Source organism: Chionomys nivalis, chromosome 4 (genome assembly GCF_950005125.1).
Source record: "Chionomys nivalis chromosome 4, mChiNiv1.1, whole genome shotgun sequence".
NCBI lineage: Eukaryota > Metazoa > Chordata > Mammalia > Rodentia > Cricetidae > Chionomys > Chionomys nivalis.
The window spans coordinates 115,247,122-115,273,566 of NC_080089.1; the positions used below are offsets into that span (position 1 = coordinate 115,247,122).

At 40.8% G+C, this 26,445-nt stretch overlaps 1 protein-coding gene across 1 annotated transcript in view; it reads right to left on the bottom strand.

The window, feature by feature from the left end:
- Window positions 1-26,445, bottom strand: part of Oxsr1 (oxidative stress responsive kinase 1) — a 105,051-nt gene that overhangs the window by 39,000 nt on the left and 39,606 nt on the right. Inside the window, exons 4-7 of the mRNA XM_057767492.1 lie at window positions 18,224-18,365; window positions 7,785-7,840; window positions 3,675-3,784; window positions 1,599-1,700 (exon numbers count right to left, since the gene is read on the bottom strand). Of these exons, the coding sequence (XP_057623475.1) occupies window positions 1,599-1,700; window positions 3,675-3,784; window positions 7,785-7,840; window positions 18,224-18,365 (410 nt within the window). The remainder of the gene's footprint in view (window positions 1-1,598; window positions 1,701-3,674; window positions 3,785-7,784; window positions 7,841-18,223; window positions 18,366-26,445) is intronic.

The following is a 26,445-nucleotide window of genomic DNA, read 5'->3' on the forward strand; positions in this document are numbered from 1 at the left end:
CGAGGAATTATATTAATTATATATGTATTATATGTACTTGCTGAGCAGGTGTGAGACCCTGAGCTCAACACCAAGTAGAACAAGAAATAGACTGGCTGTTTAGAACACAAGGTTTTCAAGTGTATTGGACATTAGTTAAGAGCTATAGATGATGGATTCCCAGCCAACCTGCCCACAAGTACCCACTATCAGCATTGCCATTATATCCTTTAGTTAAAATCCTTTATTTCTTCATGTCTCCAGCCCTGATTCTTCTACTGCCAACTTACTGTAAAAATAAAAACCTAACAGCAAATACATGTGTGGACTTGTTAGCACATCCATTACTTGGCCTGTTCTTCCTTGACTACATAGTGTGACCCCTTTTCTTCCAGAAATTTCTATTACAGAAATCACCAACTGTGCTTCAGTAACAAAGCTATAGACAATTAGTTCACATTCTTCCTGCCTCCCCTGCAGTCACTGACAGTCTTAGTTATTCTGTACCACAGACTATGAAAGGCAGATGAGCAGAGAAATCAACAGACACAAAAATGCAGTTCTTGTGTTCACAGTACAGCAAGACGATTGTAATTCACCAGCTCAGTATATATTTTATGAAGAACAAAATAAAAAGAGTTCAAAGGCTCTGAACTCAAAGAAAAAGGAGTTTGGAGAGACAGCTTGGCAGTTAGAAGGCAACACATCATGAACATGTCTGTAACTTAACTGCACATCCAAAAAGGTTTATGCTGGATCTGATCCCTACACAACACAGAGTAAAAATGGCTATGTTGGTATTTTATTGGAAAGATTATATTTTGCTACAACACACATATGAAAATAAATAACTATGGGTATGACTGGCAAACATAAAAGGCTCAGAAAAAGGGTTTGGAGAGACAGCTTGGCAGTTAGGAGCACTGACTGCTCTTTCAGAGGGCCAGGGTTCAATTCCCAGAACCGACATGGTGCCTCTAACTGTCTGTAACTTCAGTTCTAGGGAACCCAATGCCTTCACACAGACACACATGCAGGCAAAATACCAAAGCACATTTAACAGGGGAAAAAAAAGGCTCTGAAAAATGTTGGTGTACAAAAGAGTCCACACTAGCCCAGAATGGAGTATAGCAAAGGTTTATTTATCTAGAGGTAAATACACAGAAATAGTAGCGATCCGCAGTTCTCTGTGTGCACCGGGAACTGGAACAGAATCCAGCAGCCAAGAGCCCCACCCCCACGCTTTATGTCTGCATTTATAATACATGAGACCATGTCCAAAGTGGGGCAGTATCTTAAAGGCTATTGGCTGAAGGAGTTCCCACAGCACCTCCCCATTTTGTCTAAATAAAAGAGATCTAAGCCTAATACAAAACTATGCACAATAAGAAAAAAATATCAAGTATTGTCCAGGGAAAAGAAGAGGCAAAAACATATATAAAAATTAGAATTACAACCAGCATGAACAACACCAAGCAAGAAACATATGCTAAATATTTTAATAGTTATCCTACCCTAAGGAGTCTTATATGAAAAATGGCTTGGCTAAGTCATGAGAGGAAAAGTAACTATGAAAGTAACTATAGTCTTCAGAAAAGTAATTGAAAGTTGAGCCTCACCTTCATTGGTGGATATTTATGATAAGGAGCTGCACCTGTGGCAAGTTCAATCGCTGTGATTCCAAAACTCCAGATATCAGCTTTAAAATCATAGCCTCGAACCTGAAGGGGGGAGCAGAGAGAGAGGGAGAGAAATGTGCACTATTACTTTAACCAGACTGAAACACTTTTCCAAAGTTTCTAGTATGCCATGAAAAATTAAAGTAGTTTATACGTTTTGGCACTTTTTTTTTTGGGGGGGGGGGGGTTGAGAAGTCTCCCCGTGCAGCCCAGGTTAGCCTTGATTTCTGACTCTCCTGCCCCAGCCTAAGTCCCAGGATTATAGAGGTGCACTACCACAGCATGCCCATAGACTTGAAACCAGAAAACATTAACTACAGTAATACTTAAAAGGGTGTTATAGTTAATTATGAGCAGATATGGAAAATATTCATGATAAAACACAAAAATATGAAACTAACATTAAGTATGATATAATCAGAATGCATACTTGATTTATAAAACAAAAACTAAACAAAAAAGAAAAAACTGGAACCAAGATTTTACATAATCCTGTCTTTTATTTTCCAAGTGTTCTATAACATTATTTTATCTTCTTTTCCCCTCCTTGCCTTTCATTCCCTTTCTTTCCTATCTCTCTCCTTCTGGGGTTTTTCTTTTGTTTTGTTTTAAGACAAGATCTCATTAGGCAGGCCATCAATCTCCAGAGTGATGGGACTGGAGTAATGTGCTACAATGCCCAGGTATTTTTATCATTATTACTGCAATGAGAAAAAAAATTTGTAAGGAGATTGTGTATTTTTTTTATATCGTTAGTATGAACAGGCTGCCAAATTTCTCATTTATATTGCCACCATCAAAACTTAAATTCAGTGGTCAATATGTGTGCGGTCTAATGATGCAAAGAAAGGCAAGCTCTCTCCATGGACAATATTCCCTATTTCAACATGCTTCTCTACCAAACAGATCAAGGGAAGCCCCTGCCTAACTGAGAAGTAGGTTTAGCCCCTGCCATAGCCTACTCCTGTCCCCAGTCTTTCTCCACAGCCTGTGTTTGTTCATTCTGTTCCTGCGTACAGTCTCTTACAACCCTGTGTGCCTGCAGTGCCCTTCTACAGGCTGGGTAGTAATACATCTATGACATTCATGAAAAGCTTCCATACAGTGTTAAAGTTACCTGTAGTTTTAAGAAGCCTGGTTTGCATATAATTTAGGAATCTTTTATAGGTGCTAGTACTGGTAAGAACATCAAGTGAATAAATACACACACTCAAGAAGAGAAGAACCCAGAAAATGACCCTAGCAAACAATGCCATATTTTCTTTCAGACGTGTCCAGGAATAAAGCCCAGGCTAGCCACAACCTCATGATCCTCCAGTTTCGGCCTGCACTTGGATAACATGTATACTCTAGATCCTACTGGGAGACTCAGGAGGACAGAGAGCCAGGCCTGGCGGTGAACGCCTTTAGAGCAAGAAGATCTCTGAGTTTGAGGTCAGCCTGATCCACAAATCAAGTTCCAGGCCAGCCAGGGCTACACAGAGAAACTCTGACTTACACAAACAAAGGAATAGATGGCCTAGAGGCCAGAGGAACAGCCTGACAAGCAGAAGAAAAATGGAAAAGTAAATAGTTACAGCAGAAAGAAAAGAGGCATACTGAGAAATGAGCACTGGGTTTAGAGAGTCTGCTGTAATATGCTGAGACAGATGACAAGAGACTGCGGTGGGCTGTCTGATGTACAAATGGGAATTGGAGAAGAGCCCTAGCAAGGAAACTATAAGCTAAACAACTAGCTCATTTGGTCTGTACTAAGATACATTTTTAAAAATTATTTTATTCCTTTATTACTTGAATTATCTTTGGTATTGTCTTGAGTTTCTTGTGTCCTATGTAAAAATCTTTATTTTTTGCTTTGTACTGAGATACTACTATCTTTCCTTAGAGCTAGTCCTTAACCAATCAACAGAAACACACATTTCATGTAGCCAACCTTGTATATTGAATAAATATAAACACTATTGAGGCTTCCTAATAAAATCCTGAACCATTTCAAAAAGACGGAACTCATAGTACCTGCTCCATAACTTCAGGTGCCATCCAGCAAGGGGTGCCAACAAATGTTTTCCTCACTTTATTTCTGGTAATATCACCGCCAGTAGCTAAAAAAGCACTCACACCAAAATCTGGAACAGAACAAAAAGCATTTGTTATAGTTTAAAGAGGAAGTAGTTCCCACAGGCTCCGGAATTTAGGCTAGTTGTCAACTGATGGGCTTTGATAAGTGGTAACTCCTGAGAATTCTGTATAATCAATGGGTTGATTCCTGCAGAGTCAGAATATGACATCACTTGTGGAGATGGTGTGGATGATCCTTGAAGAGTCAGAACCCGACAGCACTTGGGGAGGGGGTGTAGGGTTGGGCCTACTGGGAGCACAGGGGGCCCTGCTCCAGAGAGATGGCTGTGGCAGGACCCTTCTTGCTGCTCTGGCTTCCTGATAGTCAAAAATAGCTTCCTCCTCTCACATCCTCTCACCATGCTGCTATTCTGCCTTGCCTCAGGGTTAGGGTTAGGAATTCAATCAATAGGTCTAGTCAGCCCTGGACTGAAACCCAGGAAACCACCAAATTCAAATAAAACCCACAGATTCAAAGAAAATATTTAAAACCAAAACTGCCAAAGTATTAATATCCAGAATATACACAGAATACCTACATCCCAGAACTAAGGAGTCAGAAGCCAATACAGGCTACAGTGAGATTTACAAAAATCGTATTAAAAAACAGGCAAAGGACTTCACCTAAGAAAAGCAAATGGACAATATGAACATGAAAAGACAATCAACATAGCTAATGATAGGCAAGTATAATCAAAACCAGGAGACAGACATTAGATGGTTAATAGAAAAATTAAAAAGATAAAAAAGAAAAACCTAGGCATGGTTTTAATCTCATCAGGGAAAGCTGATCTCTGTGGTAGAAGAATTCTAGGCCAACCTGGTCTACATAGTGAGTTCCAGGCTAGCCAGGGCTAGCTACATAGTAAAAATACCTGTCAACAAAAATAAAAATAGAATATTAGTATTGTTATGGCTATCAAGAAACTGAAATCTGTATGAAATGCAGACAGGAATAAAAAAAAGGGGACAATTATTATGTAAAACAGGACAATTGGTTTTTCTGAAAAGCTAATGTAAAATCACTGTATGCTCCACGTTTAGCTGGGGGCTTCACCCCAGCCCCCTGGCATCCATATATACAAGGAGTCTAAAATGTTTGGTGGAAGGTCAAGACCACTCCACAGGCTATTTACACTGCCCTCCCCACCCCAAGAATGAATACGTGGCCTCCCCTTTTTTCCTCTCCGTGTTTTCCTGGGGGCTGCCTGGGAGCACTGGCATTCATTAAACCTGGGCATCTTTTAATTTGGTCTGATTTGGCCTGATTGGGATTACTGCATCGGCAGAGAGGTTTGTCAGTATGAAAATACTTAACACCACCAATTCTTCTTATGGACATATACCCAAAAGAAATAGGCCAGACACGGTAACACGTGGCTACAGCGCAGCACAGAAGATGGGGGGAATCAGGAATTCAAGCTAGCCTGAGCTACATGAAACAAGAAGGGGGGGGGTGTAAACAGGAGTTGAGATATTTATCTACAGTTTATAGCAACATTATTCAAAATAAGCAATAAGACACAATTTGAATGTTCACTGACGAAACAATGCAAAAGCAAAATGTGATATATACGAATCTGTGGGCTATTATTTTTTTTAAATATTTATTTATTTACTGTGTATACAATATTCTGTCTGTATGCCTGAAGGCCAGAAGAGGGCGCCAGACCTCTTTACAGATGGTTATGAGCCACCATGTGGTTGCTGGGAATTGAACTCAGGACCTTTGGAAGAGCAGGCAATGCTCTTAACCACTGAGCCATCTCTCCAGCCCCTGGGCTATTATTTTTAGGTACAAAACATTTCTTACAGCCACAGAACTGTACACTTAAGAATGGTTAGTAATGGTAAATTTTCTATTTCACAAAACAATAAAAAACTAAAACAAAGCTGTTTTAAGTTATCTAGGGATACATCGTTGGTAAAGTTTGGAGACGGGATGGTATGGGAAAGGGGAGAAGGCAGCACAACTCTTCTCACTGGACAACAAGCAGGCAAAGGCACTCGTGTGCAGTCTATCACCCATTTTATAATTTCATGCTTCTGCATGATTCTGTAGGTGGCCATGGCTGAATCAACTTTCATCATGCTGGTGTATAAATGAACCACAATTTATTTATACCATCTGCTAGTGAAGGGCATCAGGAACACCTAAAACTTGTAATGACTAAGATCACCGTCACCCATAAAAGGGCCAGTTTCTTTAGTCTACACAACAGAAGATATTGCTTAAGGTCTGCCTACACATCCTCTACTGTACTAAAATCACCATCCCGGTTCACACTCCTCCCACCACAGTGTAAGGGTTTCTGTTCCTGCTTCACACCCAACAACTGGTTTTGTCAGATGTTTTGGTCAAGTCAATCACTTGGAACTTAATAACCAATTTGTGTTTGGACACTCATTATGACTTTGCTATGCATTCCTCCATATTCACGTATTTTGTGTGTTTGTGTGTGCGCACACACGTTTGTATAGAGACAGAAGGCAAATGTTAGGTATAGTCCTCAACTGCTATCTTAATTTTGTGTGTGTGTGTGTCCATCTTAATTTTTGAGACAATCTCTTGCTGAGCCTGAAGCTCATGGTTTAGAATAGATGAACTAGGTAGTGAGCCCTGAAAGTCTCTCAGGTTCCAGACACATGCCACTTCATGTAGCTTTCCCTTACCACTTCAGTATACATTCTAAGATTATTCATGCTGTGATTATCCTACTCTATGTATTGTCTTTAGTGAAAAGGTGCTTGTTACTCTTTTGACAAAAAGAAAGTTTACTAATGTTAATCAATAAAAGAATCAATTGTATGTTGGAGTTTTACTTGGCTTGGTTAAAACTGTCCCTTATTTAGGATATAAAGTTACTCGCCTAGATTATCTTTTAAAAATTGAAGATAATGTCTTAATTCATTTGACTATCATAGCAGTGTGAGACCAAACAAAAGAAAACTACTTGATCAGGACAGCCAAGTCTGGGAGGACATCAACTCCAACTTTACCCACCTGCTCTAAAACTGCCTAAACTATGCTCCCGCTTCACACACGCTGCTTCCTAAACGGCAGTGACTAAATGTCATCCTTGTGTCACCCTTCCTATTGCTGTGATTTGAAAGAAAGAAAAGTCACTCAAGAGGAAAGGGTTAATCGGCTTACAATTCTAGGTTACAGTTCACTGATACTTCAGAGAAGTCGAGGTGGCAGGCAATGAAGCAGCTATCATACTACATCAGTCAAGACCAGGAAGACATCATTCACAGAGGCATGCCGATGCTCAGCAGGCTCCCCCTCCATTCAGCCCAGCAGCTAGCACATGGGCCCATCCACCCACACTCAAAATGAGTCACACTACTTCAATTAATCTAGTTAAGACAATCCTTCACACATATTCATAGACCAATCTAATATACACAATTACTCACTGAAACCTCTTCCAAAGCTCTAGGTTGAGTCAAGTTGACAATTCAAACCAACCACCACAACCCTAGATAAAGGCAGCTTTCTATCACCTCTCAACAGAGGAGTTGTTCCTGAACGCAGACCATCTAACTGCTTCTCTTTTCAATGAAAGCACAGAATGCTGTGAGAATCTATCCCTGTCCGAAGATCCTAATGAAGGTGAGGAGTGGGAAAACCAAAAGGAAAACATCTGAATAGTGGTCGCCACCTTGAGAGGATAAAGAAAGATGTCCTTGGAACAGAATCAAACAAGAAAACATAGAAGACAACCAAGGTGGTTCTGCTGGCTATTATTTGAAATTAAAAAGAAATTCTGTGGATCTGGAAGGTGGTCCAATGGGTAAAATCCTCTGTACACAAGCATGAAGACCTGAGTCTGGACCCCCAGCACCCACACAAATGCTAGGCAGGCATGGTAAACACTTATAGAAGTACTCAGGATGCAGGGACAAAGGTCTCTGAGGCAAAGTAGTAACCAATGGGAAAACACACACATGCATGCATGCTTGGCACACACTGCACAAAAGGACAGTGAGTCTGGTGAGGTTTACCTGCGATCTGCACCGAGCCGTCCTCTCCTAGAAGAATGTTTCCAGCTTTCACATCTCTTCAAGGAAAAAGACACCATCAGAATTTGCTTTTTAAATAGCACAATTTAAGCAACTGCTTATTTTATTTACAAGACATTAACAATATTCAAATATTTTGTTTTATATTAAAGATTATTAAAGCCAAAAGTGATTTTTTAAAGTTTTAGCCATTTATACTTTAACACAAACATTAAAAAGAAAACATTAAAACATTAAACATTAAAAAGGAACATAACTTTTTATGGTATCTAGAAAACCCTAGCTCATTAGATATTCTTGACTGGGACCCTCATCTACGCTCACCCAATTCTTACTGCTGAAATGTAACTTCTGACTATACAGACTGCATGCTAAAGAATAAGAGCTCCTTCTCTTCCTCAGCCTCCATTCTCACTTTCTGCCTGATCACATAATGAGTATATGGCTGGAAACAGACACTATTGTGCACTTACACAACACAGCACAACTACTCAGAACTGGGTCTACTCTCACTGTTACCTAACACTAACTAGTAAATCAGGAACACGTGCTCATTATCTAAAAAACTAAGCAACGCCAAGTGTATATGGACATAGCTTAAATTCCAGCACTTCAGATCCAGAGGCACAAGGATTTGAGACTAGTCTGGTCTACATAGAGCATTCCAGACCAGTTAGACCCCATCTCAAAGAAAAATCAAAGCAAAATATTGATGTTGCACAAAGGAACAGACAGAGAAAGCAACTCAGCAAGGCAATTCTTTTTGTAAAAAGCAGTGCACCAAAACCCAAAACAGGCTAGCAAGTACATTCAGTCAAGATGCCTTCCATCTTTTATCCCTGACATAAGCAATGTGTATGGGGTTTTGTCTAAATGTATGCATGTGAACCAAATGTTTGCCCAGTACACAGGAAGGCTGAAAGAGAGCGATAGAACTCATAGAACTAAAGTCAAAGATGGTTGTAACTCTCCATACAGGTGTTGGAAGCTGAACCTGTGTCCTCTACAAGTATAGCCAGTGCTCTTGACCACTAAGCTGATTCTCCAGCCCTTCTTGTTTTTGTTTGGGTTTGAAGAGTTTTGCTCTTGTTTTTGTTTGGGTTTGAAGAGTTTTGCTACATAACCCAGGCTGGTCTTTACTTCATCATCCTGCTGCCTCAGCAACACAAGTATGTGGAATTAGAGATGTGCTTTAAATAGATTTTGAAGAGGGAAGAAAAAAGGCTTCATATAATGTAACTCTTTTGCTTAAAAAACAGAATAGGTACTAGGCGTTGGTGGCACATGCCTTTAATCCAGACCACCCTGGTCTACAAAGTGAATTCTAGGACAGTCAGGGCTACACAGAGAAAGCCTGTCTTGGAAAAACCAAGGGAGAGAAAAACAGAATAGGCGATATTATATAGCTATACACACACACACACACACACACACGCATGTATATTGGCATAAAATACTTCTCAAAGGAATCATAAGAAAATGGCAACAAGTTATATTCTTTGAACCAGACTACACTAACTAATCCCAGAGCATTGGGATTTTAAATGCTTTACATAAAAATTGAAAAGAAAATACAGGAGTTTCCACACATTCATTATTAACATTTTATATCAGTGTGATATTTTTGTTAAAATTAATGAACCCAGATTAAGACAACATCAGCTAAAGCTCACAGTGCTAGGTCTCAGGCGGTGTGTATGATCAGAAATAAACTAAAGCTGGACTACTGAAGAATTTCTGGTGGCTAGACAAAAGCCAGCATTCCTGAGGAACTTGTGAAATGGGTTCAGATCCACCAAAATGAGTCATTTTGCTTACCTCTGGCAGAAGGGCTATATAAGGCTTTCCGCTGACATACACCTGTAGTTGCACATCAAAGCCCATGCTGGCCTGCAGACTCCCTCAGTCCCTTTTCGCACAAAGTTTACACACATCTCAAAGCCCCCACGCTAGACTCTGGCCCTTCTCGCCTCCCTGATTCCTTCTGCACTAAGCCAGTCCAGACCCCTGCTCTCACAAGTGTCACTCTTGCTATTCTCCTTCCCTTGAGGAGACTCCTGGCCGCTCTCTGTCTCTCTGTTGTTCTCTGTTACCAACAGTAACCAGCCCCCAGCCATGGAGTGGACATGAAGATTTCTTTACTGTACCCTTCATGTGCACACCATCTATTCAGAGTCCCTTAGGTTTTATCCGACGTTCCTTTCTACCCCAAGATCCCACTCTGTGCTGATATTTTGTTTCTGCTCTAACGAATAAAGCTTGTTTGGAGATCAGAGTGCAAACTAAGCCACTAGTTAGCCATAGAGAACAGGCAGTGGTGGCACACACCTTTAGTCCCAGCACCTGGGAAGAGGAAACAGGAAATTATATGGCTGAGCAGAGAGAGGAGCCTGGCTCCTTTTTGGCTGAGAGGTTGGCAAGGTCTGAGGTGACTGTGACTTGCTCCTTCGTCACTCTGATCTTTCAGCATTTACTCCGATATCTGACTCTGGGTTTTTATCATTAAGACCAATTAGAATTCGTGCTATGCCACCCAGAAGAGCAAATTATGTTTAGCTGCCAGGTCTCCTTAGGCTCTTGACAGTGACAGTTTCTGACTATCCTTGCTTTTAGTGACCTTGGCAGTTTGAAGGGTAACAGCCAAGTGTTCTCTATGATACACTTCTAATGGAATGGCATTTCTCACATCATAGAAAAGCCACTCTCATCTTACCATATCAAAGGGAAATACACAGTGTCAACAGTCTGCTGTAATTGAAAAGATTATAGTTTTATTTCTCTCTACCATTTTAAGCTGTTTGAATGCAAAAGTCATACATAGGTATTACCCATTTAAATAATACTGCTTTTGTATTTCGTAAGGCACTTTTACAACTAAATAGTTTCAGTTCTCTGAAAGGAGCAAACAGGTATTTCTCCCAACAGAGGACCATTTTCAACAAATTACATTCAGGAAGGAGGGAAAGATACACAAACAAGGCCTGAGCCGGCCCCAGAATGTCTCAAGGACAGTTACTGCAACCCTCTTGAAACTTACCCAAGTATGTTCAAAAATAAAAGCCAATTAAAATTATACTAATATAATTGAGGCTTGCTTAACCAATTATGTTTGAGATGACCTAACTGTTCTGGGGGAAGCTCCACTTCAGTCCCTAGCATCCATACACCCAAAGAGTCTGGGATGTTCTGGTGGAAACTCGACCTCAATTCCCCTTCCCCACCTCTCTCTCCCCAAACCCTGTCTCAGTCCACCAAACATGGCTCCTCTCCCGGAGATGCTCAAGATCACTCCCACAGAGTATTTAAACTGCCTCCCAGAAAAGAGTTTGTTTTTTAGCCTCTCTTCCCTTCTCGGGGGAGTGAGGGGGAATAATCTGGGAGTGTTTTACCCATTGAACTGGGCTTTTTCTAATTCGGTTTGATTTGGATTGCTGCACTGACAGAGAGGCTTATGGGGTGCAGAAACTTCTCACTAACGGTCCCTGAAATTTACCCAGCTATGCTTAAGAAGAGCCTGCACGATCCTCTGGCGGGCGTTGCCATTCTGTACAGTGAACAGCCCCGCATACGCTGGCTGTTTCTGCAGAAATGTTCTTCGCTCTTGCATACTGCTTGAGTCTGGGTCATCTTTGAGCATTTTCTCAGACCTCACAAATCCATCTTCCAGCAGAGTCTTATGTTAAGTGACTATTTTTCTTGATTAACTTGCCAGATAGTCAATCTCTGTTTCTCTTTCAAACTATAAGCATACTCTGTAGAACAAGCTTCAGGTTTAAAAGCAAAGGAATAAAGTAATGCCATGGCTCCCTGAGTACTCTGAAACACTAGGCTGTCTTCATGCAACAAGGGATCTTTCAAGGAAGAAATCAGCAGCCAGATATCCATCCAGATACCAATATAGTTCTCAGGTTGAAAAAACAAGGGGGGAGGGGGGCTAGAGAGATGGCTCAGCAGTTAAGAGCACTGGCTGCTCTTCCAGAGGTCCTGAGTTCAATTCCCAGCAACCACATGGTGGCTCACAGCCATCTATAATGAGATCAGGTGCCCTCTTCTGGCCTGCAGGCACACATGGAAGGAATGTTGTATACATAATAAATAAATAAATCTTTAAAAAAAAGAAAGGAAGGAAGGAAGGAAGGAAGGAAGGAAGGAAGGAAGGAAGGAAGGAAGGAAGGAAGGAAGGAAGGAAAACTTCTTTGTTTTTCAAGACAAGGTTTCTTTGTGTAGCCCTGGCTGTCCTAGAACTTGCTCTGTAGACTAAGCTGGCCTGGAACTCAAAGATCTGCCTGCCTCTGCCTCCTGAATGTTGGTAATAAAGATGTGAGCCACCACTGGGCTTACTCTGTCCCAAACTATCCCAAGCAATCCCGCAGCCCTGGGGGCTGCACGGCAGGCACACTGAATTGTTTTCACAGAATACTGCCATTCCTCATATGCCACTGTTATCCAAAGTTACAAGTTCCTACTAAAACTTAAAGGAAATCAAAAGACATACTTGGCTTTTTCCATAGCAAAGAACACAAGTCTATGGGAAACTTGAAAAGGGATTAATAGAAGCAATGAATCACAACCAAAGCTAGAAATATCCTACATTAGGCATCTTAAAGACATCCAAAACTTCTGTTAAGCTAACCTCTTTGCAGGGAAAACTACTGGGGCATATTGAGAAAAAAGATAAAATCAGCAACATGTCCGTCCGAATCAGAATCTCTGAAGTCAACTCTAGTCAACTGCGGTGGTTTGAACAGGAATGGCCCCATAGACTCATGCATGTGAATGCTTGACCCATGGGGAGTGGATTATTCGGAGGTGTGGTCTTATTGGAGGGAAGTGTCACTGTGGGATAGGCTTTGAGGTCTCAGATGATAAAACTACACAGAGAATCAACTTCACTTCTGCTGCCCATGGATCAAGATGCAGAACTCTATTTCTTCTCCATCACCATGTCTGCCTGCATGCCCCCATGGGTTCCACCTGGCAATAACTGACTAAACCTCTGAAACTGTAAGTTAGCACCAATTAACTGTCTCCCTTTATTAGAGCTGCCATGATCATGGTGTCTCTTCACAGCATTAGAAATCCTAGCCGGGCGGTGGTGGCGCACGCCTTCAATCCCAGCACTTGGGAAGCAGAGGTAGGCGGATCTCTGTGAGTTTGAGACCAGCCTGGTCTACAAGAGCTAGTTCCAGGACAGGCTCCAAAGCCACAGAGAAACCCTGTCTCGAAAAACCAAAAAAAAAAAAAAAAAGAAATCCTGCCACATTCCAGAACCAGTGACTCAGTTACAACTAATGACCAATGTCATGCGTTTCCACTGCAGCCACTGTATTTTCCCCATAAGCATGCTCATATCCCCTGGAAAGCCCACCATCAGGACCTGGTTTGCCTCTGCTCTCCAGCCCCACTCAGAGGCAGCCATTTTGTGCCCACTCCTTCCCCAATAAATGTCTTGCCTGACATCTCTTGCACGGTATGATTTTTGTGGCATTCCTTTGACCTGATCACCAAAATGTTCTTTAGCCACAAAACCCTTTCGTCAGCCTGAACATGGGGGTACAAATCTTTGATCCAAGTCATCAGGAAGTAAAGGCAGGTAGATCTCTATGAGTTCAAAAGCTAGCCTGCTCTATATAACAAGCTCGAGGCCAGTCAGGGCTGCATACTGGCACCCTGTCTCAATGCAAAAAAAAAAAAAAAAATTCCTCAAATGTAACACAAGGGGTCTGCTTGTTGGGGTTTCTGTCCCACCCGGTACCCTACAGCCGGCAAGTCCCAAAGAAAATCACACAGAGATCTCTATAAGTTATAAAGCTGATTGGCCCATTAGCTCAGGCTACTTATATTAGCTCTTGGAGCTTATTTTTGCCATATGGCTCAGTACGTTTTTCAGCTGGCAGGTCACATCCTGCTGTGATCACCTACCTGATATTTCCAGTGTCTTGATTTATGACCTCCTTTGTTTCTATGAAATTGCTGCCTCACTGGAACATGGAATTTGAAGTGACCTATTTCTGTGTTCCCGGGCCATGGACACTTACATTTAGCTCCAGTAAAATAAACAGTTTCTTAGCCTCTTTGGAGCAAGAACCACTTTGTGTGGTCTACATCACATTGAGCAACACACCTCCAGCCAGAGATATTCAGCCCCATCTGATTAGAAGTGATGGGCAGCTCCTACACACAGTGACACTATTAACAGAAGCCACCTTCTGAGAGGGCTGGCCATCAGGAAAGGATAAGCACTGACTCTACCACCTGTGGTTGCAGTCCAACTTTAAAAAATAGACACTGAAGACACACACTTGCTCAATGGACACAAAGTCTAGACCTTGGCTGTGCTACACTCCTGCCAACTGGGCAAAGGAGGCTTGGTCAGAAAGTGCTGGCCTGCGCCACAGGCTCTGAAAAGATGCATTCTAGCATCCACAGGAAGCAGAGAAGCCCCAGAGGCTACTGCCACTTGAGTATGACCTCCAGCCATTCATCAGACTTCAAATAAAAAGAATGTAAGCACACCTGAAGAAAGGTAAGGAGAGAAGGAAGGGAGGTAAGTATAAGAGGGCAGGCAAGTGAAGGGGGAAACGAGGGAGAAAAGAAGGAAGGATTACTGAATATTCTACCAGAAGGCTTCATTTTACTAGAAGCAGATTTATGATGCCAGATCATAAATTTCAAGACAGAACTATCAGTCTAAAGGAAAGATAAGAAAAATCAGTAGTGCCTTCAGAAATCTGAGAAAAAAGCATTTCAACAAACATGAAATGACAGCCAATAGAAGGAAATAGAAAAGGAAAAAAGTTAATCTACATATTCAAAACAGAAGGAAGAAATCACACATAGAAAATGATGTGTATCTCCAACAGCAATACAGTAAAACTGTTAAAACTCAAACCCAAAGGAGGAGAATATGCTGAAAGCAGCAAGAAAAAAATAACTCATGCAGGGGCATAGGAGTTACACAGCTAACATTGCCTTAACACTGGCACAACGGTGGCCTCAGGTTAATGAGACACACTGAAAGTACTAAATTAAAAAAGCAAAAAACGAACAAAAAATTGTAATCCAAGAATTCTATAGTATGCAGAACAGTTTTCAACAATGAAGACAAAGGCCTGGAGAGATGACTCAATGGGTAAGAGTCATCTTCCTGCTCTTGGCAGAAGGCCCAAGTGTGATCACTAACACCCACAATCAAGTACTTATAACTCAGTTCCAGGGAATATGACACTCTCTTCATATACCAGGCAGGCGCACAGTGTACAAACATAGTGCAGACGCTCATACATACACGTAAAATAAAAATAAATCTTTTAAACACCCTACTGTTGAAGACGTTACACACTTTGATTGCAGGACATAGAGTAACCAAGCTGGACCAGAGGGGAAGCCACAGAACTGCAGGCTGCTGAGAATGGCACGGTTGGCTTCAGGAGTCAACCTGACACAAACTAAAGTCAACTGAAAAAGGACCTCAACCCCAGAATGGCCTGGCCATGTCTGTGAGGAATTTATTTTATGACTTGCTAACTGATATAGTATAGGAGGGCCCATCGGTAGGCATGTGGCTGAGCTGTATAGAAATGCCAGTAAGTAGTGTTCTCCCACTATTTAAAATTTCTGCATTGACCTGTAAGTCAAATAAACCCCACCACGCTCTGAGCTGCTTTTGGTCACAGTATTTATCATTGTAACAGAAAGCAAACTAAAACACAGAAAAAATAAATAAAAAACAACAGCATTACTAAGCTATGAACTCTTTCAGCTCCAATACCAACCTGCCAGGCAAAGATACGTCAACTGGTCAATAATGGCATACCTGCAGTGAGAGTAACCAGACACTATCTGACTGGAATTGATATCCTCTCCACGGCAGGAATTCATGCCTGGTACCATAAACCTGGTCAAAAGCTCATGGTTCAGTCATAGTCCCTAAATAGGAATCTTACTTTCTTATATGGGCACACTATCAAACTGCCTTCTAAATGTTTCTATTTATACCCACAGATTGGTGCTGGTCAGAGCAGCTTCTGGCTACAGTGGATTACTGTTATAATACAGAGACTCCTAAGTGGTCAGAAGGCTGAGAATCAATGGCGAAGTTCAGCCCTAAAGGGGATGTCCATATCATCATCTCCAAGACTCAGGGAAGAGTCAAGAAGAGGAGGCAGAAAGGGTAAGAGCCAGAGTGCTGTCAGACAAAGTCCCCCATCAACAACATTCCATCAAGGTAGCAGAGGGGCTGATAAGGCCTCACTCCTCCCAGAAGGGCTATAAGCAATTAATGATTCCAGGGAGAGGAGCATTCCTGAGTGGTATAGCCACTGGTAACTGCCCTCCCAGAAGTAAATAACCCTGTAACTGCTCAAGCAAGCAAGACTAATTAAATGTGCACACTCAAAACAGACATGGAAGCAGGAGGGGGGCTTGTGGGGGGAAAAGCAGTCAAGTGGAAGGGAGGGAGAGGATAATGGAGCAGGAATAGTATCAAAGCAGTATCACATACATGGATAAAACTATAATAAACTAAACAAAAACAAAAGACTGATTTTTCCAAATGATCTCAACTGTTCCAAAATGGTAAAATATCTTGTTTTTTACTATTTCTGATGCTTTTCTCTGATATCTGAATTCAAGATGGCTGGATATTCCCTGATACAAATTAGGAAACACATAGCATTTATGATTACAAAGTTATTTACTTAAACACACACATATATTCCAATAAAATTATGACTTTATCTATTAATTTACTCTGAGGAAGATAAAAATTATACAAAAACAGGAGGAAACTTCAAAAAGCATCTTTTTTTTTGGGGGGGGGGGGTGTTCAAGACAGGATTTCTCTGTAGTTTTTGGTGCCTGTCCTGAAATTAGCTCTTGTAGACCAGGCTGGCCTCGAACTCACAGAGATCCGCCTGCCTCTGCCTCTAGAGTGGTGGGATTAAAGACATGCACCACCACCACCCGGCAAGAAGCATCTTTTATACAAATCCTCAATGTGCTACCTCAAAATTCCAATCCTCCACAGGACCCAAAGGAGTCAACTCCCTATACAGCTGCAAAAGATAGCTTAAGGAAAAAGCATTTCCTGTGGCAATAGCAACTCCACTGGACCAGATGGCAGCCCCTACAAGGAGTCTGGAAAGGGGGCTTACACAAATATATGTCTACATACAGTGTCTATCACTCAGTTCTCAGGTGGCAGTACTAGGTCCAGACTGCTGATTATGGAAAAAGGAAAAGCTTAAAGCTCTAATTAAAAAGTAGTATTTAACAAAGAACTTTGCTGGGGTTGGTGAGATGGCTCAGCAGTTAGGAGCATTGCCTGCTCTTCCAAACATCCTGAGTTCAATTCCTAGCAACCACATGGTGGCTCACAACCATCTGCATAATAAATAAATAAATAAATAAATAAATAAATAAATAAATAAATAAATAAATAAATAAATATTAAAGAAAAGAACTTTGCAGTAATTTAGAAAACCAATTAAGATATAAAATAAAATAAAAGCAATAGACAGTGTGGACATAGTGGCATATACCAATAATCCCAGGGCTTGGAAGGGTGAGGCAAGAGGATTAGGAATTAAAGGCAGCCTAGGCTTTTATTTGGTTGTTGTTGTTGTTTTAATTTATTTTTTTTTAACTTTATTTAATGTACATGGGTGTGAAGGTATCAGAACCCTGGAACTGGAGTCACAGACAATTGTGAGTTGCCATGTGTGTACTGGGAACTGAACCCAGGTCCTCTGGAAGAGCAGCCAGTGCTCTTAACTGCTAAGCCATCTCTCCAGCCCCCATGTTAGCAAGACTTTTAAAAGCTGATGTTTTGTTGTTATTTTGATTTTTAAAGGTTAGGAATATATAGCTGTGTGGTAGAACATTGTCTAGCATGCACAAGAGCCTCAATTCAATCCCTAGCACCCCAAAAATGAGAGACAAAATTATATAAGTACCATTACCTTAAGTACTTTAGGAAACAGAAAAGAAAATGGAAGGAAATATTCCAAATATTACCAGTGATTATCTTCTCGGAAAAAATAAAACTGATCTGTGTTTTTATTTACCAATTTTACTAAAACACTTTCCACATTTGTTTGCTTACCATGCAACCCTGGTTGCCCCCAAGTCTGCTATGGAGCATCAAGCCTGCCTCTGCTTCCTGAGAGCGGGTATTAAAGGCATGCACCACCATGCAGGGGTTACATTTTGTTTTTCGTTTTATTAAATTTATTACTTTTTTATTACTTATGTGTTGTATAATTCAAACTATAATCAGCAAAACAAACTGAAACTATTAATACATAAAGCACAGGGCTCAGAAATAAAACAAATTCATAAAGTAAAGATACTGTCTCTCAAAGAGGCACAAGTACAGTCAACACACCCTGGGAAGGAGACAGGTGTAGCCCTGCACAAACCTGTGAATCTGCCCATTCTTATGCAGGTATTCCAATCCCTCCAGGACTTCTCGAAGGATTGTAGCAATGGTTGGCTCATCTAGGACTCCACTTTTATGCTCCCCTTTTGCCACAATATGCTTAATAATATCCAGAACAGAACCTGAAAACAGGAAACATAATCCAGTAAAAATTTTAACTCATCCCATTATTCAGATCTAGTTTAGAATCAAAGCACATTAGAACATTTACATAAGTTATGTGAAAAAGGATAAAGCAGCAAATACGAGGAAATACAGATGCTTCAAATTCTAAATTGCAACCTAAAACAGAAAGTAATTAATACCCAAGTGGTGTGTTACACCAGTGTGTCCTTAAGCTCTCTCAGACACTTAGAAGGGTTAATGCAGGATTCTGATCAACTCTGAAGAAGGCCTGGGGAAACCAAATCAATCAATAACACTCTAATATAAGATACCACAAACCAAAACAGTTGTCAACCCAGACTAGACTGTGCAGTATTTTACAACTAAAAATGTAAAAATACAACTGAACTATGGGTCTAATCAATAAAGACATATGTGGAAAGTAAAAATCACATTTGTCACTGTGATGTTAGTCTTGGTTGTCAACTTGACTATATCTAGAATTAACTAAAATCAAAAAATGCAGGGGTACACTTGTAAGGGATTTTGCTTAATTTGAAGTAGGAAGAACTACTTCTAATCCAGCTCTTTGAGTTCGGAAGACACATTCTAACCTGGGCCACACCTTCTGCTGGAAACCTATTAAGGACATGGAAGAAGGAAGTTTCACTTTGTCTGCTTGTACTTGCCACTGTTAGCAAACCCATTTCTTCACTAGCATCAAAGCCTACTTTGGAACTCTGGCATATACTGAGGACCAGCTGAGACATCCAGTTTTGTGGACTGAACAACTACTACTGTATTCTAGGATCTTCTGTTCATAGGCAGCCATTGTTGGATTACCTAGACCACAGTCTGTTGCAGAGAGAGGACCCGCTTGTTCATCCCGGCTGCCCGGCTAGCTTAACCCCAAAATAACCATACAGAAATTGTATTAATTAAAACACTGCTTGGCCCATTATCTCTAGCCTCTTATCAGCTAACTCTCACATCTTGATTTAACCCATTTCTATTAATCTGTATATCACCACAAGTTCATGGCCTACCAGGAAAGATTTGGCATGTCTGTCTCTGGTGGCTCCATGACGTCCCTCGCCTCCTCTGCCTCTCTTCCTCCCAGCATTCAGTTCTGTCTTCCCCACATACCTAAGTTCTGCCCTATCAACTAGGCCAAGGCAGTTTCTTTATTCATTAACCAATGAAAGCAACACACAAACAGAAGGACCTCCTACACCAACAGCCTGTAACTTATTCTAATAAATCCCCTTTTTATAGAGAGATTCATTCTCTTAAGAGTCTGTTGCTCTAGATAACCCAGACTAATACAGTAATCAAGTTAACTTAAAGGCTTAATTCTAGGATAACAAATACATAAATAAAACAGATAAGGCAAAGATAAACATGGTAATAACGCAGTATCAGTTTTCCCTTAGCCCAAATGTCTCATCAATCCAGTTCCTCTCAGCATGCAAGATGCTGCACCTACCAAACAAGGGGGCAAGAGGAATGAACTCTTACACATCAGTTAAAACCACAGAACACTGAAAATCAAAACTACTCATACCCAAAAACTTTTGACAGAGACTCACAAAAATGCATGGAGCTGACTCTGCCGCCCTCTCTACATGCACTGTTTACCACTTACACTCTCTTTTTTCAAGAAAATAAAACCACTCAGTCCACTGAAAATACTGCAGACTCTTAATTGACTTACTTGAGAAAGTTAATTCCAAAATCATAAGAAATGGTAGTCTAGGAGGCTGGAGGTACACCTCAGAGGCAGAGTACCCTAGCCTCAATTCCCTCTCCCCCCCCCAAAAAAAACAGCACTGATGTGGGATTCCCCTTCTGCATGCTGTGAATATCACTGATTAATAAAGAAACTGCTTTGGACCTATAGCAGAGCAGAACTTAGCTAGGCAGGGAACACTAAACTGAATGCTGGGAGAAAGGAGGCAAAAGAGGGAGAAGCCATGTAGCCATGTAGCCTTGCCAGAGACACTGAAACTTTAGCCAGTAAACCACTGCCACATGGTGATAAGCAGATTAATACAAGTGGGTTAAATTAATATGTAAGAGTTAGGCAATAAGAAGCTAGAGCTAATGGGCCAAGCAGTGATTTAATTAATACAGTTTCTGTGTGATTATTTCAGGGCTAAGCAGCCAAGAACTAGCTAGCAGCCTCCTTACAACGCAATTCAACACAAGCTTCTTTTAGCTCCCATTTAAGAGCCAATGACTTAAATCAGGTGAGGTATATATTTATATAAATACTAGCACTTGCAAAATGAAAGCAGAAGGATTGGGAGTTGAAGGTCATTCTCAATTACACAGAACACTCAAGGCCAGCCTGGACTGCCATTAAACACAACCTCAAACCCTCCAAAATAATTCAATGACTCAATAAGCTTGATCTAATAGTAATAATAACAATAACAACAATAATAGAGCCCAAGTGCCTAAGGAAAGAACTGACAGCCATATCCTGTGTTACAGAACTGCTGGAAGGCTTTAAAGCCTCAAGAATAGCCCACAGACGCCATTGTGATAGAACAGCTTGTGCAGAATCAAGTCTGGCCCAGCAGTGGCAACTGACTAAGAAAGACACCTTAAGCCTAAATAAGGAAAAACATAAGAGAGAACAGAAGATGGTAATGATATTCTCAAAAGAAAGCACACTACAAAAATCTGAACTTCACTGCCTACAGAAGAGATACAGAAGTTATTCCCCAACTGTCTTCAGAGGCAGAGACAGGTGAATCACTGAGTTTGAGGTCTACACAGTGAGTTCCAGGTCAGAGCAACAAAGTGTGAGCCAGCCTTGAAAGAAAAAATAAAATCCCTACTTGGAGTTCCAGCACCAATACCATACAAGGAGAAGAGAAGGGAGAGAGAAGAAAGGGATGAAGACAAGAGAACTGCCTGCAAGGACGAGTCTCTTAACTCTCCCCCTGGAAGCCAGTCCACCACCACTCAGGAGACAGGCATTTTATTCTCTTGAGCTAAGGAGCTAGAAAGGTTCCTAACTCACGCAATACTCACACACATTACAGGATTTTGCCTTCCTTGATATTGGGATTTACAAACTTGTAATCGAGATGGCCTAGGGAGAAGTTCAGTTCTGACGAGTTTATCAGTCATATATAAAGCTCTGAAGAAAAGTGACTGAATCAATGAGACCACATGTTCACTCTTAGGAAAAAGGCCACAAGAACTATTTAGTGAGAAAATAAAATGCCATGTTTAAAGCTTTAAGAATTTTAAAAATTTTAAAGACTGGAAATGGGGGAGAGGGATCTAATAGAACTTTAAATCAACAGAATTTGTTCATTTAACAAATATGCCCAAGCTGCATTTCTATCACTCAAGGGCTCAGGTAGGACTGTCCTAAGGTCAAGGCCAGACTGAACTATACACTGAGTTCCAGCTCAACCCAGCCAATGAGATTCTTTCTCAAAACATCAAACAACAAAAGAAAAATTAAATGAAACTAAAATTAAATCCTATTACATTGACATCTAGAAATTATTACAAAATAAGATATAAGCCAGGAATGATGGCACATGTCTTTAATACCAGCACTTGGGAGGCAGAGGAAGACAGATCTTTGTGAGTTCAAGCAGGCCAGCCTGGTCTACAAGAGCTCCAAGACAGCCAGAGCTACATACAACGCACGCACACACACACACACACAGAGAGAGAGAGAGAGAGACAGAGACAGAGACAGACAGAGAGAGAGACAGAGAAAGAGAAAGAGAGAGAGAGAGACAGAGAGAGAGACAGAGAGAGAGAGAGAGAGAGAGAGAGAGAGAGAGAGAGAGAGAGAGAGAGAGAGAGAGAGAGAGAGAGAGAGAACATGTTTGCTGAAGGAACTACTTCTGGGTTAGGGTTTCTACTGCTGTGCTAAACACTGACAACTTGGGCAGGAAAGGGTATTTCAGCTTACAACTTCCAAGTCACAGCCACAGCTGTGGAAGTCAGGGCAGATCTCAAACGGGAGAAAGCTGGAGGCAGGAGCTGATACAGAGGCCGTGGAGGGTGCCTTCTCATAGTACCCACAGAAGCAGCACCACCCACATGAGCTGGACCCTATCACAGCAATCATTAATCAGGGAAATGCAGCACAGACTTGCCGGCAGGGCAGTCCTATGGAAGCATTTTCTGGATTAAGATTCCTTTCTACCAGATGATGCTATCTTGTATCCGGCTGACATGAAAACTCACAAGCACATACACAACAGAGAGCTCAGCCACTTGATTTACTCAACACTGTAGCGTTTAATTCAGTGGTAATGCTTAGAATCTTCTCAAACATTGAAGTTACATAGAAATTTTCATGTCAACTAAAAGAAAGGTGAAGGTAAAACATTCTAAGCAGAAAGAGACTAATGATTATCACTGGACAGCCCAATTAACCCAGTTTACTAAAGAAAAATACGGATTTTGGAGACAGTTGCAGGAGTGTATACTGTATTATGTCCTTAACCACAGTCTGCAAGAAATACTGTACAGGGAAAACTCAGTTTTTGAATTTTAAAATGTGAGCTAGCAAAGAAAGGGAGGGAGGAAGGAAGGGAGGGAGGGAGGGAAAAGTGGACACCCCCAGAACCTATAAACTATCATTACATAACTATGAGCCCAAGAAGCTGTATTTTAGACATTTACCAATCTACTACTTCGAGGACAGGTGCTATCAAATCCCAGGCACTACAGGCTGGGGCGCAGCTCAGCTGACAAAGTGCTCATCTAGCAGGCGAGGCTGGCTTTGATTCCCAGCACTGCATAAACCAATATGGTGATCCCTGCAACCCTAGTATTCAGGAGGTACAGACTAAACGAATAGGGTTCAAGGTCATCCTCAATACACAGCAAGTTTTGAAGAGGCCAGCCTTATACTATATGAAAACCTGTCTCCAAAAGAAATTTTAAAAGAAAAAAAATAAATAAAATTCAAGCATTTTCTAGAATAAAGTAAATAAAATACTGAAAAATGAGATTATAGTACAAATTTTATAACAAAGCAAAAAGTTAAAAACATAGTTCTTCTATTCCCCCAAAATAATCTCTGTACCATCAGTCTGGACACAGAATGATATATACCAAACAGCGGTGTGTTATGGAATAGTAGTCTAAAACGTGTTAGATTCGTTTATGCTGCATTTATTTAACTCTGTAAACCTGTGTTACTTTGCCTGCCTCTAATAAAGAGCAGAATGGCCAATAGCTACTAGGCAGGAGAAAGGAGAGGCCCGGCTGGCATTATGAGAGAAAAGAAGAAATCTAGAAGAGGAGGAGGAAGAGCGAGAAAAAGAAGAAGAGGACGCCAGGGGCCGGCCACACAGCCAGCCATGGAATAAGGAGGAAAGAAAGATACATAGAAAGGTAAAAGCCCACAGGCAAAAGGTACACGGGATAACCGAAGAAAAGCTGGCTAGAAATATGCCAAGCTAAGGTCAGGCATTCATAAATAAGAATAAGTCTCCCTGTATTTATTTGGAGCTGGGTGGTGGGCCCCCAAAGAGTAAAAAATAAATTAAAAAAAAAAACCCTACAGCAATGCAAAACCCTAATCATCTAAGAAAATCACTGCTAGTTATGAAAACGATGTTGACAAGAGATGGCTCAGTAGCCAAGAAGCCCTGTTGCTCTGGCAAAGAACCTCACTTCAGTTCCCAGCACCCACATGCTGGTTCACAGCTGTCCTTAACTCTAGTGCCAGGGGCTCTCATGCCCTCTTCTGACTTCTGTGGGCACCGCATACTCATAGTATACAACATACACATAAATACATCTAATAAAAATAAAAAATTTTAAAGATATGTAAAAAAATAATTATATGGGCAAAGTAAAGCAACTGCTAATTTAAGAGTCCTGTTAATTAATCAAATGAATTGATTTATGTTACTTTCCTAACTTTGCTTTTATGAAAAGATTCTTTTAAAAAACAAGAATAAGTTTACATAAAAATTTAGCTATTATTCATTCTCTTTTTCTTACAGGGTTGAGGACTGAGTCAGGGCCTTACCCATGCTAGAGAAGCATTCCAACACTGAACTGTGTCCCCAAGCCTTAATGACTACTGCCACTAATAACATTTTTCTGAGCCATTGAGGTTTCAGAGGGCCCAAATTTTGTTTAGTTCATTATTCCATTATAAGCTAATAGATGCCAAAAAAAAAAAAAAAAAAAAAAAAAAAAAAAACCTAAAAATTCACTACTACTGATTAAACTTGCAAAGCTCATCACTACTAAATAGATATTCTGCTGGGTCCTGCTTAGCTCAAGGGATTATCCATATTTTTCTCTCTTAGAATATGACAAAGATGAGAATGGTTCTAAAATACATCTTGAAAGGTGGTTGGTGTTAGTGACTATCACAAGAAGCGGGCCTTTAACAAAGCAATCCGTGTCTCCAGTGTGTCACGGTGGATTAACACAAAGGGGTGACTCTGGCTACACTGGAAGCCCCAGGTAGCAAGGGAAGACTCCTACACAACTGAGCTCGCTCTGTGCACCTCCTACATGAGAGACGGAGGCAGGTGCTTCTCTTGTGTGATCTGTGTCACCTCATCAACACCCTGGAACGCAGAAAGGCATTCTCATCTCATTCAGCAAGCAGGTACAGTTCAGAGTGGACACTCTTTCCTAGTGACATGCAACGACTACAGAGAAAGGTGCATTTTATTCTACAGTCTGTCTCTCTGAGGAAGCATTACTGCACACTAAATAAATGTGCATTGTTCCTTCTCTAACTGTACACTATAAAATGGGCAATCACACTTCCTTACAAAAAGCAAATGCACACAGAAACCAAGCAACATAGAACAGAAAGGCTGAGTGGCTCCATCACTCACAAGTCCTATCAATCTTGCTACACATTCAAACCGAAGCCTTACCAAAAAGGGAAGAGGAGATGTATTACTATATATATCATGTGTCTTCAGATAACCATAAAAATGTTCAATCAGCCAGGCAGTTGTAATCCCAGGACTCAGGAAACAGAGGTAGGTGGATCTGAGTTCAAAGAGAGCCTGGTCTACAGAGCGAGTTTCAGGACAACCAGGGCCTCACAGAGAAACCCTGTCTCGAAAAGAAAAAAAAAATAAATCCACACATGCCAAATGTCCATGTATTTGTGTATATTATATATAGGTTACAAGAAAAATATATAATTATTCTAATATTAAAATTAAAATATTCTGTGCAAGAGAAAACAGATTCAAGTATATAATACTTTAATAGTTTTATAGGGGTGGGAGTCGATAAAAAAAGCTTTATAAATTTATATTATGTTCAAACAAGAAATACTGATGTGAAATTAAGATTTACTTGTAACATATAATATTGCAAGTTGTAAAAGCACTGAGGCCACAGCAATGGACAAGCCACATATCTAAGTTATGCTTTATAATGCCAGTCTTCACTCATTAGAAGACTGGCTGACTCTAGATATGGGAAGAAAAGAATACAGCTGGGGAGACAGCTCAGTCGGTAAAAATCAAGCAGTAAGACCTAAGTTCAGTTCCCAGAAACCATCTGGGGGGCAAAAAGCTGTATGTGGTGACTTGGTCTTGTGACCCCAGCACTGGATAGATGGATATAAACAGAACCCTGGGGTGTGCTGACCAGCCATCTTAGATCACTTGGCAAAGACCAGGGCACTGAAAGACCCTGTCTCAAACCAAGGAAAGTGGAGAACATCTAAGGAATAAAAATTAAAATTGTCTTCTTGCCTACACATGCACTCAACTGCACACATATGAACAAAACACACAAAAACAAACATGCCTGTGTGTATCGGCGTAAATGAAGGCAGACAGGAATTATAAGAATATTTTTAGCTTTAATTAGGGAAATACTCACAGAACGCGTGGTTTCAGCGGAGAACAGGAAAGCAGAAGGGCCGGGGGAGAGCACACCAGCAATATTTATTAGTAAAAAATATCCTCAGGCAACCCCGCCCTTTAAGCAAGGTGATTGGCTGGGGCTACCCCTACATCTCCCCCTTTTGTCTAAATAAGATACAGCCAAACCAAATACAACTATATACAATAGGAACAAATAATAAATACACTAAACATTTTATTTTAAGGAGTC